Source organism: Scheffersomyces spartinae (assembly GCF_019049425.1).
Source record: "Scheffersomyces spartinae strain ARV_011 chromosome Unknown scaffold_17, whole genome shotgun sequence".
Taxonomy (NCBI): domain Eukaryota; kingdom Fungi; phylum Ascomycota; class Pichiomycetes; order Serinales; family Debaryomycetaceae; genus Lizanozyma; species Lizanozyma spartinae.
This window is the reverse complement of record NW_025065064.1, coordinates 23,583-45,149: the sequence shown is the minus strand read 5'-3', so window position 1 is coordinate 45,149 and position 21,567 is coordinate 23,583. Positions and strand designations below refer to the sequence as shown.

General features: G+C 37.8%; 6 protein-coding genes across 6 annotated transcripts; 3 read left to right on the top strand and 3 right to left on the bottom strand.

Moving 5' to 3' along the window:
• Positions 1-866: 866 nt before the first annotated feature.
• On the top strand, positions 867-3,554 carry KQ657_001591 (uncharacterized protein; the record flags this gene model as incomplete). Its single annotated transcript, XM_043192382.1, has 3 exons — positions 867-872; positions 1,012-1,017; positions 1,494-3,554. 3 exons carry the CDS (start codon positions 867-869, stop codon positions 3,552-3,554), a joined length of 2,073 nt encoding a protein of 690 aa, XP_043048046.1.
• A 336-nt stretch (positions 3,555-3,890) lies between these two features.
• KQ657_001590 (PQ-loop repeat-containing protein) lies at positions 3,891-6,462 on the top strand (the record flags this gene model as incomplete). The annotated part of the gene is made up of 2 exons (XM_043192381.1): positions 3,891-3,895; positions 4,728-6,462. 2 exons carry the CDS (start codon positions 3,891-3,893, stop codon positions 6,460-6,462), a joined length of 1,740 nt encoding a protein of 579 aa, XP_043048045.1.
• Positions 6,463-6,529: 67 nt separating this feature from the next.
• Positions 6,530-9,713, bottom strand: PDB1 (pyruvate dehydrogenase (acetyl-transferring) subunit E1 beta; the record flags this gene model as incomplete). Its single annotated transcript, XM_043192380.1, has 3 exons — positions 6,530-8,090; positions 8,116-8,128; positions 8,615-9,713. The coding sequence occupies 3 exons, from the start codon at positions 9,711-9,713 to the stop codon at positions 6,530-6,532; spliced, it is 2,673 nt and encodes an 890-aa protein (XP_043048044.1).
• A 1,573-nt stretch (positions 9,714-11,286) lies between these two features.
• Positions 11,287-12,768, top strand: KQ657_001588 (uncharacterized protein; the record flags this gene model as incomplete). Its single annotated transcript, XM_043192379.1, has 1 exon — positions 11,287-12,768. The coding sequence occupies one exon, from the start codon at positions 11,287-11,289 to the stop codon at positions 12,766-12,768; it is 1,482 nt and encodes a 493-aa protein (XP_043048043.1).
• A 144-nt stretch (positions 12,769-12,912) lies between these two features.
• AXL2 (Axl2p) lies at positions 12,913-16,251 on the bottom strand (the record flags this gene model as incomplete). Its single annotated transcript, XM_043192378.1, has 3 exons — positions 12,913-15,587; positions 15,776-15,782; positions 16,246-16,251. The coding sequence occupies 3 exons, from the start codon at positions 16,249-16,251 to the stop codon at positions 12,913-12,915; spliced, it is 2,688 nt and encodes an 895-aa protein (XP_043048042.1).
• A 163-nt stretch (positions 16,252-16,414) lies between these two features.
• KQ657_001586 (uncharacterized protein) lies at positions 16,415-19,501 on the bottom strand (the record flags this gene model as incomplete). Its single annotated transcript, XM_043192377.1, has 3 exons — positions 16,415-16,894; positions 17,507-19,028; positions 19,185-19,501. 3 exons carry the CDS (start codon positions 19,499-19,501, stop codon positions 16,415-16,417), a joined length of 2,319 nt encoding a protein of 772 aa, XP_043048041.1.
• Positions 19,502-21,567: the final 2,066 nt, after the last annotated feature.

The window sequence follows — 21,567 nt, the reverse complement described above, 5'->3', positions numbered from 1 at the left end:
CACTAGTCAAATTTCTTGGGTGGGAATGTTGAAATTAAAACCATACACCCATGATAATTCTGTATTCCCACACGTTGTAGTACCTACCAATTGCCACCATCAAACATTTCACCAGATCCTACGATAGCAATAGTAAGTTTTCACTTTGCTTCCTCTTATTGTACAAAAATGGATTACAGATTTGGTGTTGTCTGTGAACAGGCGAGCAAGCGAAAAATAAGTCTTAGTAATGGCAAGTTTACACCTTGTTCTTCAAATAGCTTGAAACATCTGTATGGATTTCACATATAGATCTTACTCCGCACCTTCTGTTGCTTTTGAAAGCCGTACGAGATAACGAGACGATGAGGGTGGTAGCTAGTGGGCTATTATTACCATGATATTCCATAACGCTAGATATTAATCAATGCGGAGAAATACCTTCAATACTTTGCTTATATAAGGCTCGATGACCTTCGTGTATATCAGCCTATTATGCTGAATTACGTGAGAGTACATATTAACTTTCACTAAAAAAAAGTACTTCTGTGCATTCCCACTACAGTACTGCGCTATCTGTTGTACTCTTCAGCGCACAACACTCAATATACTCCAAAACGTAAAATATGGGTGGTCACGGTGGCTCGTAAAAGTAGTACATATATGTTATGAGTTTAACCCATGATAGAAAGTAACTAAACCAATTTGAAAAGATAGCATAGGGTTATGTTGACTCTTCAGGCATACAACCTCTCTATATTATCGTTCCATTACATAGATGGAACAAAAACATAACATTCTCCCGATTCGGCAGTCAACTTGGCGTTGTATCCAGGAACGAGGTACCAGGGACATGTGCATTTACATCGTTGATTTTGCAAAAAGACATGTACGTAAGTACTGCAGATACATTTAAGGCCCTACGCTAACAAATGAGTGGGGTCATTCCTCCCTTTTGGTAATTATAGCCTGCTCCTACTAATTCGAGTACCAATACCTTACTACTAAAAGAAACATATCTTCAATTCAAAGTGTATAGTGTATGTAGACCTTAATAACAAGAAATAAAACTATCACGTTCATTCTCTCCTCTCATAACTCTTTTGTTATTGTATACTTTGTAAACCCACATATGCTAGTTCCCACTTTAGATTCTTCCCTACTAATTTGTTGTCTTTTGTTTTGTTTGTGCAAGCACTCACATGCAGGCTTTGTGTAGGGACCACTGTACTCCACTGACGTATGGTTTACCGCCAACCCCATTCGAATGCATCAACGCATGAAAAACTTATTGTACATGGTACGTACATACATAGATACGATTTATTTATTTATATATATGGGCATTAATAATCTATTTAATGGTACACTAAGAAATCCATCTATTTCGAATTTGATGACAACCATCTAAAAATGACCATCTTGAGAGTATGTATCATAATAACTATTGATGATTATGATATTTTAACCATATCTCGTATCATACGCTAACACCATAATTTTAGGAATTCAAGAGCTTACTTCTTCACGATAGAAAGAAGAGAGTCTCAGAGTCTACTGACAACACAAAGACTAATGCACCTTCTCAAATACTCACACCAACTCCCACCATCAATGATAAGAATAATAGTAATAACACCTTCTCTTTAAGTCACGAAGACACTAACCCATGTTCAGACACTAACCCATGTTCAGACACTCACACTTCTATAGATACACATCCATCTTCAGCAGCTACTTTCACTCTACACCAAATGGGCTCAGATGTACTGCTTATCTCCAGAGACCTTCCCTCATACTACATGATCGACTCCTTGTTGGGTGAAGGGGCCTTTTCCCTAGTATACAGAGCTATAGACTTGAGGGATAAGTCTCAAGTGGCTATCAAAGTTATCGATAAATCAAAGCTTCTGGCAAAACAATTTGCTAACTGCAAGAATGAAATTACCTTAATGAAAAAGTTACTGAATCATCCAAATATCCTTAAACTTCTTCATCATTATTCTACTGATCAGTATTTATACTTGGTTCTTGAGAACTGTAAAGGAGGTGAAATCTTCAACAAGATCATCGAATATACTTATTTCCTGGAAGACTTATCTCGTCATGTGTTTGCCCAAATATTGTCAGCTTTAGATCATTTGCATAATGTCAAGAATATAGTTCATCGAGATATTAAACCAGAAAATCTTTTGTTTGAAAAGATTCCTCATATTCCTCGTCATAACCCTTCTCAATATCTTCGTAGAAGCGATGATATTTCCAAAGTCGATGAAGGCATGTTCCAACCAGGGATAGGAGGAGGTACAATTGGGGTGGTTAAATTAGCTGATTTTGGTCTTGCGAAACAATTGAAACATGAAACTCTTACAGATTTGAAAACTCCTTGTGGAACAGCAGGTTATACAGCTCCGGAAGTTATTACTTGTAATTCACATGAAGATAAAAAGTCAAAACAAACAACCGACAAGAACAAACGGTTTCTGAATTTGGTAAGTAAGAAGAACTATTACCTGAAGGCAGTTGATATCTGGTCTCTTGGTTGTTTATTGTACACTATTCTTTGTGGGTTCCCACCATTTTATGATGAAGACAATGATATTTTAACTCAAAAGATCATTAAAGGAGAGTATGCATTTCTTAGTCCTTGGTGGGATGAAATTAGTGATCAAGCGAAGGATTTAATTAATCGTATGTTGGTAATTAATCCTGAAGATCGTATAACCATTCTGGAAATTTGGATGCATCCTTGGATGAAACAAATGAGTTTAGAATTAGTTTGCACCAATGATTACTTTCAAATGGAGGATACAACAGAAAGTACCATACGGCATGTTGAATTTGCAGGACAAACAAACCATGCACCACCCATACAATATAAATTTGATGAATCTGTACGGAATCTTCACAATAAGAGTCCTGCAGCAGCAGAAGCCATCAAGAAGGTTTTCAGTAATCCAGCAATGATGAAACTGAAGAAAATCAATCCCCATAGTGCAACATTAAAATTGACTGTTGGAGCACCGTTACATCATAGGGGGGTTAATGGAGAACTCCCTAAAACCCCTATGCCTGAAATTTCCCACTTAACATTCAAGAATGTATTTGATTTTGATCCTGATGAGGACCAAGATCAAGATCAAGATGATGATGATGATTCATTTGATGATCTGACAGAATTAGATTCTGAAAGTGACAGGCAAACTAGTGTTGATGAAACAAGAGATCATTTAACCGAATTGTCTGATGTTAATTATGGAATTGTTTCTGGGTCTTCAAAAGGTGGTACCCCTCGTTCAGAAGAAGATTATCTCCATATAGTTGGGCCGCATTCAGAGATTGGTTCTGGTGGTGAAGTTGATGATTTTTTGGATTTACATCAATCTGCAAGTGACCAAACTCGTTCATCAAGCATTATCAGTAATGGAGGCACAGAATCCAAATTCACTTTACATTTGAATGACTCCAAGGTATGGGCTCGTAGAAAATCACTGGTGAAATCACATGGTGGTAATCATTCAAATGCTGTATCTACTCCTACTTCAGACAATTACTGTGACCTTACAGGTTTTTAAAGTATGTACATGTGTATGTATGTATGAAATGTATAATTACGTTTTGCATTGCATTAAGCACAAGCACCCCTTATTGATGAACAAGAGTATGTAAGGAGAAGGGTATCATACCGTTCTCAACTAGGAATTAACGATTAGAGTAACTCACTGCGATCTGAGCGAGCACACACGCACGCACATAACAACAATGCGCGCTACCATGAGATCATACGTGGTTTGACTTTGGTTTAGTTTAGTCATTTAACACGTTAACAGAGCTCCCTACATAGAATAATTACAAATAACTACAGTATGAACATTAAACAGTATAGTACTGATGTAGCATATGACATAATAATGATGTAGACAGTTTCTAATTTTAACATCACTGAATGATGACCAACAACCACGATCCTGTATGAAGCAGGTCGCATTGGTTCACTTGCCTAATCTAAAGGCCAGTCACCAACTTAGTATGAACTTGGCAGAACGACTTTTTTGATCTCTTTCTACAAAGGTCATCACCAAAACATATACAACATTAACGTATTTGGTTTGTGTTTGGATATATAGGTTATTTTCCTTTTGAGGTCATCCTTCCTTCCTTTGTCTCCGTCAATATCATTTCATGCACCTAAATATAATCCTTTGAACCCAATTAACGAGAATCGTCATTGAGATCAAATCAGAGAACTTTTGAAGGTAGTAGGTAGGAGTTGATAAGAGGTGTCAGGTGTCACTTAGTGCGTGAAAAGTGGTGTGACTGTGATTGTGACTGAGTGAGTAAGTCAGTACTTTTGTTTGACAAAGAATGGCAGTTCCGTCGATAGACATGATCTCGTCGTTGTTCCAATTAGATACTCCATTAGAATCAACCTTAATACATTACCAAACCATTTCTCGAATATCAGGAATACTTTCACTTTCAATATGGCTCTTTGCTCAACTTCCTCAAATTATAGAGAATCATTTGAACCAATCAGTAGCAGGTGTCCTGTTGCTGTTTCTTCTCATTTGGGTGCTTGGTGATGTGACTAATTTGGTGGGATGTATTCTCACTCGGGCTCTTCCGTTCCAGGTTTGTTTAGCAGCATATTATTGCTTTATTGATCTCATCCTTGGAATTCAATATTGGTACTACACGAAGGTATTCCCCCTGCAACCTCAAGGACATCATCATAACTTATTACAAAGTCCAGATATGCTTCGACCCACCAAATCTGTGGGAACCGTAAGGGCTCATTCTCTTCCTCGAAGAAACAGATTTGAATACACTGAAACTGAAACTGATGGTGGTGAAGAACAAGTTGAAGTTGGTGGTGATCGTCATCAGCATCATCATCATCATGATCGTGAAAGACTGTCTGAAGTAGAACAGAATTCACCGTTCCCCATAGAGAATACTAGAGCACCCCATAGGGTATCTTCATCTCCAAGACTAAGACTAGATAACAGAAGAGCTGATCTCACTGGTGGTAGTCTTATCAAGAAGTTATTAGGTACTTCGTTCATGGCAAAAAGCTTAACTAAACCGGTTCATGGGTTCCCGGTACATAAACCCACTACCCCAACAGCACCATCACCAGATTCACCCTGGGATAGATTTATTTTAGCACTCCACACCTTTGCCACAGCTTTAGGGGCCATAACTTTTACAAAGGAAAACATTGGATCGCTATCTGCGTGGTGTTGTACATGTCTTTACGTGTCATCCCGATGTCCCCAGATATACAGAAACTTTTGTAACAAGTCCACCAAAGGGATACTGATGTATTTGTTTCTCTTTGCAATGTTGGGGAACACTTTCTATGCCACCTCAGTGGTTACGGATTTATATGTTCTTAAGTTGGTGGACCCAACCTTGTACAATAAAGAGGTACTTGTTCGACTTCCGTTTATCATCGGCAGTGCTGGAACTGTAACTTTTGACATTGTTATTTTGATGCAAGTATGGTACTATTCGAGTCCCACTTCTCTTCATAATTCACATCACTATCATCAACATCACCAACAACGACAACAACAGCAATATCTTCAAGATAATCATCAGTTGCATCATCAACAACAACAGCAAAATCATCAATTCCACCATCATCCTCAATTTCAACAAGGTATCAGTCCCAATAATAGTAATAATAATCAACTTGTGACCAGTCATCCTCGGAACCAATCATATTTGGTCCATCGAACGCCTCAAGATTCTCCATCATCATCATCCAATAGACGGCTTAGTAAGTTCCCGTACACTGACGACTATTACTCGACGTTATACGACGATGAGAATGATCAAATTGGAGAATACATGGGTGGAGACCACCCCCTGAAACGGAGGTCAAAGCATACGCATGAAAAGAGTCTAGAAACGTTTCAGAAACCAGATTGGTACACCAATATATACAAGAATCCACATACATCTTCACCAAATAATAATAATGATGAGTCTACAAAGTTGGTCAATCAATTTACTCAGAGCTATAAGAATTATGTGAATGCATCACCTCAATTGAATCCTCCTTCTCATTACATTAGTGGCTCCGCATCATTGGCACGTTCTATTAATGTTAGTTCGCACTCCAATATCATCTCAAATGCATTTAATATGTTGGCCAGTTCGATGTCCAGTTCCTCCATGAACAACGAAAACGACTACTATAATATCCCTGGAAGTAGTTTGAAGAATCATCATTCAGCAAGCACCAATAATAATGGTAATATTATTATTAATAATAATAGTATTACTAATAATATAGTTTCAAATTCAGTGACGTCGTCTCATTTGGCAACATCGATTATTCCTTCCATTGTTGGCAACTATTCATCACTATCAAGAAAGATGAAGGATGAAACTAAAATCCCCTTTTCTCCTTCGGATTTCTTGAACGACGAGTTTTATCATTCAACGGCTGGAACACTGGGTAACACCAGCTAGATGTACATAGAATAAATATATAATATAATACAATGTCATGTCATGTCATGTCACGTCATAAATCATATCAGTCTTGTCCCTTCATTCTCCATGCACTGGGAGGTAAACTTTGGAGATAAATAGCCTTCTTTCTTACCCATATTAATATGATGGCTCCACAAGCAACACAGATGAAATTGGCGTAATAGTATCCATCTCGGAACACATTAACATGGCCTCCAGCTTTGACACAGGTTTCCTTATCGATCTCATTGAGAACAACACTTCCGGTCAGACAAACCGCATCGGTGAACTTATCAATCAAAACAAAAATAAAGAATCTCGGCCATGTACCCCCGAAATTGGACACGGTATTTAAAGTGGTCATATACGTACCTCCAATGACTGGATCAGCAATGGTGTTAAAGAAGGCACACAAGGAAACAAACTGTACCGTCAGCACAAACGATAACAACAAATGATGTAAGATGATGGCTGCAAAATACGTTGGGGTTACTACTCCATCTGACGGGAAACAATACACAAGAACTTGAGCGGCCAGGGCCACCAATAATCTACCAGCAAATCCATAAATCCAGGGTTTCAAAGGTGATTTGCCTTGAGCCCAGGTACCAGCATAATAACCAATAAACATTTCAAATGGGAAATTGATCAACACTGAAATTGATAAGTCTTCCTTTGATAGCCCCTTTTCAATTAGCTTTAAGTTTGTGGCTGCTTCATTGACCTGGAACCCAAATTTGGCAATCAAGAGGATTAAAATCAACATCTGAACGTTCCGTAACTTCAAAACATGGTACATTGCAACGTAAACATTCTTTAACTCTTCCCATGTGGATTTGGGATGATTATAAAGTTGTTTTTCAGTGGTAAATGGAGCTGACAAGGTTTGTAAATGACTTGGTTGTTCTGGAACAAAGAACACAAGGAAAGTGACGAAAAGAAACATCCAACCCCAAATGAACAAATAACTTCCCAAAGTGATCAATGGTTCTGGTTTAGCATTAGCCGCTGATCTGATGTATTTATTAACGAAATCAGGTGAACTAAGGGCAAGAAAGATGGTGAAACTTGAAAAGTAACCCGTATTCATCCCAATCGTTTGAGCCGTGGATGCATAACTCAATGAGTCCTTTGAAAGGCATGTCAATGCCCAACCATCAACAGCAATATCTTGAGTGGCACAGAAAAACACCAACATGAAGAAACATCCAGTTATAGTTGACAAATGATCTTGAGGGTTTTCAAGTATCGAATCAATAAATGACCCCAAATAAATCAACGTTAACCCTGAAATGGTTTGAATGGGGATAATCCATGATTTCCTACGTCCTATCTTAGGCGAGTATAGGGCATCAACAATCGGTGACCAAAGTAACTTTAAACTATAAGGATATGCTGCAAGACTAAATACTCCAACCTGTGAATATGATAGCTTAGCCTTCAAAAGGAAGGGAATAGACCCAAACGCCAACCCTACAGGTACACCTTGAAGCATGTATAGTATAACCAACATAAAAAAGGCTGGTCTATCTTGAGGTTGTAACTTGATGGTTGTGGATGTCTTTTCACTATTGGCTATTGGTATTAGACCGTCATTCTCTTCGTCAAACCTAACAAAGTTATTGCTCTGATTCGAGTCTATATGATTACGCTTCATCACGTTCTATATAAAAGCTTTGGTCTATCAAAATGACGAACGAACAAACCACCAACAAGTTCCAGATCCACCTTTAGACCTCTCTTGGCGTGATTGTTAACGTGTCGCTTATAGACTCAAGTAGTTACTGCGCTGGTGTATATCCGGGGTGTTGAGATATTTGCAGTACTTCCGAGGTATGTACGAGGGTATTCCGAGGATGAAATATATAGAAGTATAACATTTTAATTACAGTTTTCTTTACAAATATATATATATATATGTAATAATATATATGTTTTAAAGATTGTATTGAGTCAAATGCATATTGCCCAATGACCCTTGAGAGCCATGTTTCATGTCGAATGCCCGTAAAGTTTCTTTTGTCTATGAACAATTGGGAGTTGAACGCATGTAATAACAATTTTGGTGTGTCCAATATTTACTCCGTTTAACTTAGGAAATCTTGATAGAAACAACAGATCTAATAGGATATACAACTTCTTTACATACCCAAAACCTTTCTTGAAGCTCTAAGAACAATTTCCTTATCAGGGAAAGCAAAATCTTCTAATTCCTTAGCGTAAGGAGTTGGAACTTCACAACCAGTACATCTTTCAACTGGAGCATCCAAATAGTCAAAGGCTTCAGATTCCATTATTTGAGCACAGATTTCAGATCCAACACCGAAAGCTGGGAAACCAGCTTCAACAGTAACCAAATGGTTGGTTTTCTTAACAGATTCAATGATGGTTGGAACGTCCAAAGGCTTAATAGATCTCAAATTAATAACTTCGGCCTTAACACCAGACTTTTCTAATTCTTCGGCAGCTTCAAGTGCATGCTTGACATTTCTTGAATGGGAAACAATGGTAAGATCAGTACCTTCCTTTTCAATCTTAGCCTTACCAATTGGGATGACAAAATCTGGTGATAAAGATTCTTCAGAAATTTCAAAAGATTCACCATAAGCAATTTCATTTTCTAAAAAGATCACGGGGTTAGGGTCTCTAACAGCAGCCTTAAATAACCCTCTGTAATCTTCAGCAGAATAAGGAGAAAGAACCTTTAAACCGGGAATAGAACCGTACCAGGCAGCGTAACATTGAGAGTGTTGAGCACCAACACCAGCAGCAGCACCGTTTGGACCTCTGAAAGTAATGTTACATGGTTGAGTACCACCAGACATGTAAAAGGTCTTTGCGGCTGAGTTAATGATTTGATCAATGGATTGCATAGCGAAATTGAAGGTCATAAATTCAACAATTGGTTTCAATCCATGTAATGCAGCACCAACGGCCAAACCAGTGAAACCCATTTCAGTGATTGGGGTATCAATGATTCTTCTTTCACCAAATCTATCCAATAAACCTCTAGAAATCTTATAAGCACCATTATACTTGGCAACTTCTTCACCCATTAAAAACACATCATCATCATGGTCCAATTCTTCAGCCATGGCAGAGTTCAAAGCATCTCTGACAGTCATGGTTTGTGTTCCAGCAGTAGTGGCAGCATTACGTTCCATCATTCTCATGGCCTGATATTGGCCTGCTTTCCTCAAATTTCTTGAGGCAAGCATTGCTGTTTGGGCAATCTTAGAAGGAGCCATTGTTATTTATTGTGGATATGAAAAATTTGTCTGAAAATCACTGAATGCAATCAGTCACTATCAATGCCCGTCTTTGAATGAAAGTAAAAGTCACTGTTGCGTGAGTTAAGGGACTTTGTAGATGTTCCTTTTGCAATGCGTTGATAATTCAATTTTGGTTTAAGTGTCGTGCTTGAACCGCTTTAAAAACAGTCTCAGCGGTCTTCATCGATCCGTCTACGGACAATAATGTCCGTATTTATTGGATTTTTCCAGTCACGTGATTATGAGGGCCTATATTGCATCCAGTATTTATTCAAGTAGTTGACATCGTCTCTATAACCATTATGACGCAAAGAAATACATGAGATGGAGGATAATTTTTGATAAGCAGTTACATAGCCGATTTATTGCTTATAAGATACATACATTGAGAAGGATGTTCATTCAATATGAGAGATAGCGCAAGACCAACTTGTACAGATATCAATAGCAGACAGAATAGAAAGTGGTATACGTGGTACTAATCCAGTAGATATAGTGCGCCTGAATATATACCCGTCTCGCTGTCAAGATAGATCTATAATGTTTTTATAAAGTAATGGTGTGCAAAACAAATCTGTTCTCAACTTATTGACCAAACCTCAAAGTGGAGAAGATTGAACTAGTTAATGGTTAATGGTACTTTATAGTTGAGATTACTCATAGCTCTAACGATGTATTCTTCATAAGGTTGTCTAACTCTGATTGTTCAAGGTTTTAACAGAGATTGCAAAATGTAATTGCATTCGGATTAACTAATATATCACAATGTAGCACTCAATTACGTAAACTTCTCTTTGTTTTCCGGTATTCAACAATATACGTTACATCTACCCAATTGAGGAATCTGCGATAACAGTAGACCAACAATAACACAAATAGGCGGGCTAAAGACTTTTAGATCGCTATAACATCTTACAGTTTTACAATGCTTGTAAACTTCTAAAAAAAACATTAAATTCGATTCCCCTACCAACTAATATCTTGCCGAGGAGAAGTTACAATCGGTTGGGTCCAGAGTGTATCCTTTCATCAGAGACACTTTATTGATTGTAGCATCTAAAGTTAACAATCTCAGGATGCCTCGGGGTGGTTATCCCCGGCAATAGTCGGATAGAATGGATTTTTCAACATTCTCGTTCCGACCAAAAATTCAAAACGGTTGTCTAGGAAGGACTCGAATTGTGACTCCAATCTTATCCTCAAGTGTTGAGTAACAGCTTTGTTACTTGAAAAACTCCCCGCTTTCAATTACGGCTCCGAGATACGTCTTATGTTGAGTAATTATTTTTGGTCCGATCTAGACCTGTATTGAGGCGGTGGTGCTAACTATAGTTATGATTTAATGTCAATATATCAGCCCTTCGCTTTATCCATCATTGTTGGGAGGTCGGAAACGCACCCTCGGTTTGTCTTCGTAACTGCCTTTTCAATTCCGACTTAGCAACCCCTCCTCCACCATCTCTCTAAATATATAAATCCATCGATAACCTTATCTTTCGTACAAGTAATTTCTTATCGTATAAGAATACTAAAATTACACCGGTATAAAATGCTAGCTTTTTCTTTGAGAGGCTCCAGAGTCAGTTTGGGACGTAATTTGGCCCGAGTCAACGTCTCTGGTTTCAGATACAAATCAGTTCATCGTCCTGATAACGGATCTTCACAAGATGCTTCCGAAGCTGCAGATGCTGCACCTACTATTCTTGCAGAAAAGAGAGACCAATTCAATCATCCTAATAAAGCAACATGGCTTGAAGCTATGAGAGAAAGAGAAAAGCAATTAGCTGAAGGGAAAGTGCTTGATTCTTATACTTATACTGATCCGATCACAACTGAGGTTGGTGAAAAAACCAGAAATGAATCCTTCACATATTTGGCTTTACCCTTTAAAGATGATCAATGGTTATGTGATTCCTACATCAATGCCTTTGGTAGATTAAGAGCAGGTAATTTATTCCAAGATTTGGATGCTTTGGCCGGTAGAATTGCTTATAGACATTGTTCACCAGCAGAACCTGTTAATGTTACCGCATCTGTTGATCGGATCTATATGCACAAGAAAGTGGATGAAATCAGTAATTATAATTTTGTGCTTGCTGGATGTGTTACTTGGACAGGTAAGTCATCTATGGAAATCACTGTTAAAGGTTATGCATTTGAAGAAGTTCTTCCAGAGGTAGTTACTCAAGATACTTTACCAGATGAAAATGTTTTTATCACTGCTAACTTTACATTTGTTGCTCGTAATCCTATTACTCATAAATCATTTGCTATCAACAGATTATTACCTGTGACAGAAAATGATTGGTTAGATTATCGTCGTGCTGAATCTAGAAATGCAAAGAAGAAGTTGGCTGCAAAGACTCAAAAGATCATTCAACCAACTGAAGAAGAAAACCAATTGGTTTATGATATGTGGAAGTTTTCAAAGGAAGTAGATTTATCCAATAAGAAAGGTGTTGCCTTCACCAAAGATACCAAAGTTCAATCAACTTCCTTTATGCAGCCTCAATATAGAAATAGGCATTCTTATATGATTTTTGGTGGTTACTTATTAAGAAATTCGTTTGAATTGGCATATTGTGCAGCTGCTAGTTTTGCTAATGCTGGTCCAAGATTTGTTTCATTAGATTCAACTACTTTTAAAGCTCCTGTGCCTGTTGGATCTATTCTTTTCTGTGAAGCCACTGTTTCATATACTGAGCATATTCATGATTCTGAAGAGAATGATTTGCCATTTGATTTCCATTTACCTTCAACAAATAAACTCTCCGACAAACCAAACACATTTCTTAATGAACCTGGTACATTGATTCAAGTTAGAGTTGATACTTCTATAAAGAGTTTGGAATCCACAGTCACAAAGGAATCAGGAACTTTTATCTATTCTTTCTTTGTTCCTCAATCATCCTATAATGGTGCTCAACCTGAATTCTGTACCATTATTCCTCAAACCTTCTCTGAAATGATGGAGTATGTTGAAGGCAGAAGAAGAGCTCAAGATACTGCTGCCTTTGTGTCAACCTTATAGATTTATATACCTATCACATTAATACACTAATATTACTGATCACATTCTTACCTATTACCCATCACATTATGTTATTCTTATCTTATTATTACATTAATTGATACATGCTAAAGAGATATGCCTATAGTTATACAGAAATTGGGATCAATCACTATCACTATTGTGAATGACAGCTGATTCACCTTGTGCGATTATTGCATGATCTGGCTCATATGATGAGTCACGAAGACTGGCTTTCCGGGTAAATGCTACTAATTTGGGATTATCATTGGAATCTAATGGTAACCCATGATCGGATCCATTCAATTTGAATCCTACGTATTTGGAAGAACTATCACCACCAAGACTGTGTGGAGATTTTCCTAATGTAGAAGTTTCAGACATTGGTGAAATCATAGGGATCCCACTGATGTTATCAATTGATGAATGGAAGGGGAAAGTATTGATGACATCAGATTGCAGTTGATTTCCTCTTGGAGACGGTGTACCACTTGTTTCATCATCCGCTTCCCGTAGTATATCGTCATCATTATTGATGTTCCTTTCATCTTGAGGAAGGTCATTAAGCTTTCCCAAAAGATTATAACTGCTGGAGCTATCCAACGTCTGGTTGCTATCCTCCCTTAAAGAATGATATACAGATGACTGTTCTCTGCTATTATTAGGTTCTTCAGCATTGAAGATCTCAACGTTAGGACGCAGTAATATATCATTTTCGTCATCTAAGATTGGAGGTGTAGAGGTATTGAAATGTGATACCTCCCCATTAGGTAAAGTACTTTCACCAGTTGTATTAATCTCTTCTGTGACTTCATCAACTATATCCAAATATGATCCACCTCTGGTACCTTGAGCAATGTTCCCATCACTATCTAATCTTTGGAAGTTACCACTAGAGTTTCTTGATATGCCACCTCCAGATACCAGTGATCTTTGTGAATCTCGAACACTAAGATCATCTATTAACCGAACTGAAAATAGCCTTTCAGTATTCACTGTGCTCATAGATGCATCTGATTGTCTATAGTTGTTGTTGCTGTTAGCAACTAACACTGATTCATCTTTGGTTATGCTCTTGGAGTCTTCGTCATCATTGGCCCGCCATGACATCAATGGTTTATCAGAAGTATCATAATATTGATCATGAGAATCAACATGAGTTAAAGATGAAGATACAGAATTAATATCATCAACTTTCTTGGGCATTGCTCCAATAATTGGAGTAAGGCCGGATTTGTGCAATTCAAGCTGTTTCAAAGCATCCAATTGTTCTGCTTGATCTCTCATATGTTTGGACTTATCGTCTGGTAACACAGACATTGGGGGTAATTTCTCCACGTCTTGTGTATCCGTTTTTTGCTGTTTTCTTCTGATGCAACATAATAGAATCAAAGCTAAGGCAACCAATAGTATGAAGACAGGTATACCAACAGCAAGGCCAATTATTAAACCCAGATTACTTTTCTTCTTTTGTTTGCCTACAGAAGTCCCAGAGGAATAAGATGAAGAAGACGTCGATGAGGGTTTGGATGAAGATGTTGATGATGTTGATGAGCTTGTAGTAGTCGATGTTGTTTTAGACACACCTTTTATCTTGAAGGACTTTTCTTCTTCGGACTTGTTGTCTGATGAAGAGGCTGCAACAATAGATATATCAGCAGAATCAAAATCATTAGGGACATTACCATTCAAAGTCAAGTTTGAAGAATGGTACTGTAACCAAGATTGGTTATTAGTGTCCACTGTAATTGTTGTACTATTGAAATCGGTGAAATAGGACTTCAACAATTGGTGACTAAAGAATTCTCCCTTGGTTGCATTAAGATCAGGCAATGTTGTCAAGGTGAATAATGAAGACATGGCTTCCAATTGATATGGCAATTCGACACTGTTACCATATACGTCTTTAACCACTACTGTGAAGTTATTAACTGTTGACAGGTTAGGGAATGTTCCAGATAATGAATAATCTGATTCATTAAAAGTTGCGTAGGAAGGAAGATCATTAATGGCAACTTGTGAAATATTTTCTTTGACCACCAAGTTATTATCAATATACACTTGTTCTAAAACAGGAACGGTGTAATCGATTTCCATGTTCAAAGTTCCATTAATTTTTTCAGTTTCATTCTGGGATGTGGATAAAGTATGGAAACCAACAATTAACTCAAAATATCCAACAGCCGCAGCATACCCTTTGATATCAGAAGCAATAAAGGCAAAATTATAACTTGTTGATGGGGCAATATCACTAACCACATAAGGAACAGTTCCAACAAATGATAAGGCATTTGAGTTATATTTCAACCAATTTGGAAGTGAAGATCTATCGGCAGATCTACCATAATAAGCAACTACTCCATCATTGTTAGTGGAAGAAACGTCTTTAAAGATTGAAGGGTCAAAAGCAATATTTACTTGTTGCCCTTGTTGAACCACCAACCCATTTTGACCATTTGTTTTACCATATTGAGCGATTTGTGAAAACATAATATCCTCACTAGTAAGTTTAATACCTGGAAGATCACTAACAATCATTGTATAATTGTTTGCGAGAGAATTATTTTGAGAATCAAATCCAGTTAAGGTGATGTCAAACGAACCCAAATCCAGATTGGTTGGAGTTCCCAGGAATGTTCTTGATCCACTGTCGAATTGAAGCCAGCTTGGACCATTCAGAACTTGGTATGAAATGATCCCATCATCTAAAGTGGATTTATAAGTTACATTGGCCATGGTGAAACTATAAGATTGGTCGACGCGTGCGACATTGGGTAATTGTTCACTGAAGGGGAACCCCACATATACTGAAGCAGCAGCTTTAGGGATATGGTGTAGTATTATAACATATGTTATTACTGAAAATATCACTGATCCCACTGAATTCCCAGTGAATATCATGATGATGGTGTGGAAGAATTATGTTAACAACAGATTGCAGCAACACGACGACAAGGGAAGGAAGAAATAAGAAGCTAGTTCAATGAATGGAATGGAATGAGTGCACCGCCGTTCTTAACGGTTAATGATGAGTAAATGAAAGACTAATGGTGTGAAAGATAAGGAGAAGGATAGCCAGAAAGAAAAATTGAGTAATGCTACTTCATTCAAAGGGTCCCATACCGATTATCAATAACGATACTACACAATACGATGAATCGATGGCGTGGCACGTATCAGCCTTCTCGTCCATTCCCAAGGTGCTTTATATCATCCCCCCTGTCTCATCTTGAAACCCGGACAACTTACATGGAATCGATATGTACAAACACGATTGTTTGGGTGCAAAATTGCTGGTGCACGTATTTTTCAAATCGCGTTAGAGAAAATCGCAGCCAATATTTGCATGTCGTTTCAATTGCTTATGGGGTGCACTTGCCAGCGAAGTTTATGATAATGACGTACATTAAAAGTAGGTTGCCAGTTTAAACAACTAGCATCGACACAAACATGGAATTCACAACATCACCAAAATACTGCCATATAATTGAAATACATTTATGCGATGGTCATACGCTGGACACCACCGGACGACCATGTTCGACGGTGCCTTCCTATTTGGGAATGGTGCTATTTCCCAAGTAACGTCCCTAAAAGGATAAATTAGCTCCCATTATATATACTTTTATGCAGTACTATATAAACTTCAATTGTAGTCTAACTTACGTGAAGGTGGTCTTTTAATAGAACGAAGGGCAATGGCAGGAGATACCACATAAACCCAAGCCACTGCAAAATATCCAAATAAAAGTCCCACTACTTTTTCAGTGATTGAATGGAAATAAACATTGGTCATTAGCAACATAAACCACCAAAGCCCAATCAATCCCATGACAAACCATTGAGAGATTTGGTTGACTCCTGCCCGGAACGGAATAAACTCGAAAAACATAAAGAGTGAAGAATGTACCAATAAAAATACATGTCCTGAAGGATCATGGCCTCCTACCCATTGACCTTTATGTCTTTTACAATGGTAAGAACTTAACTGCAATGAATGACTTGCACCTGTCTCAATGGTTTGTTTGATAGCTAAAGGTAACACTTCTGCTGTTTCAAGATCAAATTGGCATCTACCACCAGTCCATACAAAGATACGATCCATAAGCGGTAATCCGAAACACCACTGTGTAAAAAGAATCCACCAAATGGTCATTATGGTGTATCTAATGATAAATGGTACTAATCTCTTATGGGGTTTTTTACCATGATTCACTCCAAAATGAGCTACTGAGATGACTGTAGTCCATCCCCATCCTCTTTTCACCATCAACTGGTTGATGATGTTCCTTTTGTCCGTATAAAAACTATACACCTCGGCATCAGGGCTGAACCAATGGATTAGTCTTCCAAGTATAAAGTTCACCACAAACAGTAGAGCAAACAACGCATGTATTAATCCATAATGATATCTTGATTTGAGATAACGATCCAACTCTACTACCCGAGTAATGTGTCGGTCATATATGGCTTGGTTGTCCATGGTTGTAGAGAGAAAATAAGCAATAGATCATTTATCCGGTTGGTTGCCACTCTGTCTCTCAATTGCTAAACGCAACGATCTGGTGTGAATTCCAATATCACGTGTTACGTCACGTGATATAGCACGTGATGTTGAATATGGTGTATTACTGTTTTACCGTCATTGCTTCTACTATTATTACTATTTTCTATTATATTAATTAATATCTATTACCCTCTAGTATCACACGTCAACGTGTTTTGCGGCTATTTGAACTATCCAACTCATTACAGGATTCCCAGCATCAAAAGAGCCAACTAAGGGAACAATTGAACATCCAATATCAACTTTAGGTTGTTCAGTAGTTGGTCCAAAATCAACAAATTCTTTACCTTCAGCAAAAGCCAACTTAATGACTTCTTGCATCATTACGAAATATGCCTTATATTTCTTAGAAATTTCACCATTTAAACCTTGGATATCTGATGTAATGGTCTTACCCAATCTGAAAATTATACAGGATGCAATATATTCATCACCAACTTTCAAGAACATTAACGAACGATCATCATTTGCATTATGTTCTCCACTTTCAAAAGATACCATGGAATAAACGAAATTGGTAGTGGGGTTTATTAAATACGAAGATTGTCCACCTTGTTCTCTTCTTTTATAAATATCTCCCCAGCGTTCCATCAAAAGATCACAGTCTTCAACCAGTGGGTTGTCAATATATATGACTTCTCCCTTATCTTGTTTGAAAGGTTGTACTTGAACCCGATACTTCACCAGTTTAAAGTACTGTTCCGGGGTCTTTTTGGTGTACGGTCTCAAATCTATAATGTGACCATTGGGTATGGGTGCCGTATACCAACCAGAGACTGCAAGGACCTTCTCTGTATCAGGAGTTTTGAAAGTTGGATCCAAAAGTACTCTGCAACGTTCACTTCTGGGCAAATTAGAGTTCCATTTGCTTAAGGCATAAAGCACCGCCCCGGCCCTAGCAACGGGTTTTTTAGGTGGTGAACAATAAAATGTAGATCTTCTGAATGGCCAATGGAATCCTAAAAGTCCAAATCTGATGCATAACAAAGGTAATTTGGAGTCTGCACCAAAATACTTATTAAGTACCTTCCCACCCAATTTGGCAGGAATGTACAGTGATAAATCATATTTATCAATGATTGTTAACAAAGTAATCGATTCTGTATTGCACAAGACATCGTAGAATTCTTGAGAGTTTTCAGCCAATAACTCTAATGAAGCTGCTTCCTTCTTATTCTTATTTTTATCCTTTTTTTGCAATTTTTTTAATTGGTTCTTCAGTAAAGGTTTGTAGGATTGAACATCAAAGGGGTCATTCTCAATATAGGTTGCCGAGTCACTGGTGACTCTTGATCTGGTTCTAAAAAGAATATCTTCTTCATCCAAAGTATCCCATAACTTACTTGGATTGGACTTGTTAGTGTTGTATGTTCTAATCAATTTAGTTCTCATACCTGGCAAATCACATGCTAAATAACTCTTGATTAAGGATATAGCAGCTTTACCACTTATTCCTCCGTTATACTTGAAATTCCTTTCCATCAATATGGCAAACCCTTCCAATTGAAAGGGACTCAATTTCGATATGTCATATTCTTCAACTTGGAACGCAGGAGGAAGTCTCCGTCTGAAATGCCATGCAATAAACAATAAACCTACTGCACATGCAACATTACACCCGAGCAAAATAGAATTACTCAAGGGGAGGGCATTTGAGTTCTGATTGTAAATGGCAGCAGTAACCATTAAAGCACTGAACATGAATAAAACCATTAAAACCCCATAGATACAATAATATGAGACGAGTTGACCAATCATATACGTCAACCGATTTTCTTCATTGATTATAGCAGCAATAAGGAACCCCGAGATACTCTGAACAATCAAAAAGGTATATATGTATACATACATATTGCACAATTTAGGATTAAATTTGTTGTGAACATCGGCCCTCATGGTGTTGATATTGATTTGGATTTCGGCGATCCCCGTGCAAAATTGGAACATGGAGATGAAGGCAAAAGCAATATGATACGTCTTCAAACTTACACTCCACCATACTGTTAATAAAAACGAGTCGACAATGATTCCAAGAATGGTGATGGTCAAATAAGCAATATTTGGAGGGGTATTAAAAGAAAATAAGGACTTTAAATAATCGGGATCGTCAACATCATTAGTTTTACTAATGGATGATAAGAATATGATTCTGAGGATTATGGACATGGCTATGACGATCCAAAGAATAATCTTCATGAATTTAATCCATCGTCTGTAACGTGGGGTACCGGTGAATATGGCGGGCCATTTCCATTCAGATGCGAGCACTAAGATGATGACACTATTCTGGAATACAGACAAAAGACAGTAACTGTTATTGAACCTGAGTTCGTTGTATAAACTATAGAATATCGCAGTCCGTGTGGTACCAAGACATAAAGAGATTATGGCTAGTACTATGGGTTTCCGCAAATATGCGTACACTCTGTGTGCTATATGGGAAAGACTAATTTTGGTGCGATTTTGGTGTTGTTCAGTGACTTCAGACTCAGTCAACTGTTTCTCTTCGTCATTAGATGCCACTTGTTGTTCCGACATCGTTATTTACGTAGCATGGATATATAATTAAGGCACGATAGAATTAGTAGTATATTTATATGATCACACTTTCCGCAGTTCCCTTTTGTGGAAAATACGCCAAATAGTACATTTAGTCACACAGCCTTCTATCCGGTGAATCCATGCAGGGTTATGGGGGCCGACCATCTTGCTTGTACAGCGGAATGTAGACATTGGTAATCCTAGTGATTGTACTGGTCCTGGTAACCGTACATCTATGGGGGTACAGTAACAGTCCTATATTGGTGGTATTGTCCTGGTACCGTTGTTACTACTGTTGCTACTATTACTATTATTAGTGTTCTTTGCTTGTTGCTCGTGGTTTCGTAATTATGTGTTTGCAATGGAAGTTGCTAATATTGTGGTGTTACCAAGTTGATTGGCAGTAGGCCTTTATTCTATTGCAAGTTTTTTGAGTCCATGCATGTGCTTCGAACCATACTCATAGTCCTATAGAATTAAAACTAACAGCGATGTGATGACTTCTAGGTCAAAAGCCCCCGATGAAGCCTCTTTTAAGGTTACCCCCGCTATTGTTGTTTGAAAATATATGCAGTCGTGCGTATGCGGCGAAGATGCTAATGGTTTAAACAACAGCTTTCTAAGCACGATGAATATAGAATATATTTCTTTTGCTCATCATGCCAAGAATATTCGTATTCATATACATATGTACATATATATGTATGTATATGCATATATATATCAGAATCTGTACCCCATCTATATGTAATACATACGCATGTAAGTACATGAATCATACTGTACAGAGTTCGTTATAAGATCTTTAGCTAGTTAATTGACCGGAAATAATATTTCGGTTATTTTTCCATTACCCCATGGTGTTTCAAGGCTATGGCAATAAAAAATTATTGTAAGCCTTGTCGCGAAATTCTATTGCCTCACTGAGTAACCCCACCTATTAGTAATCGTCAGTGTCAGCAGCAATGTACTTTCAATACAAATATACGCATATTAATATTGAATCTCTTTGGGGCTTTGTTGCTACTAGTATCTAGAGGCACCTTGATGCAGTCAATATCTTCCACAGGTAAATGTGTGTGAGAACGTTAACTATGCGTCAAATTCCAAACATCCTTCAAAACGCTGCCTTCTTGAAAATCAATTCCCTCATTCTCTGGTCGTAAACTTGAAATAAGGCTATCGTGTAAAATCATTACATCATAGTCGTATTTCATTTCCAACGGTTTATTCCTCAAATTTGTGTAGTAGAGGCAATGTCCTCTTTTTTCTTTTCCAGTGTGTCTTCCCTCTCCAGCGTGTCTCCTTCCTTCAAATCTCCTCCTTTACGAGTCTCCTGTTGTCCCATCCATCGATTGACCATGTCGTTCATAAGCTGACCGGTGAAATCGGGATTCACCAACAGTCTCCGGAACTCCTCGTTCGTAAGCAATTGTAGCACATGTAAACAGTTGGGATATACGATGTATTTGGCGTAATTGGGTTGGCTCCAGTATTGCAAGTATTCTAGATAGTTGATGAAATGTGGATCACTAAGATAGTGGTTCTGTGCCAAATATGAAAGGTACGGAATGTTAGCGAGTGATTGGACAAATTCAAGCTCCACTTCCCATCTCGTGGGTAAGTCTAAGTTACCACTTTGAGCAATGCTATCGGTCATACTAATAAGTCGTAGATTAGTCTGTTTTGTA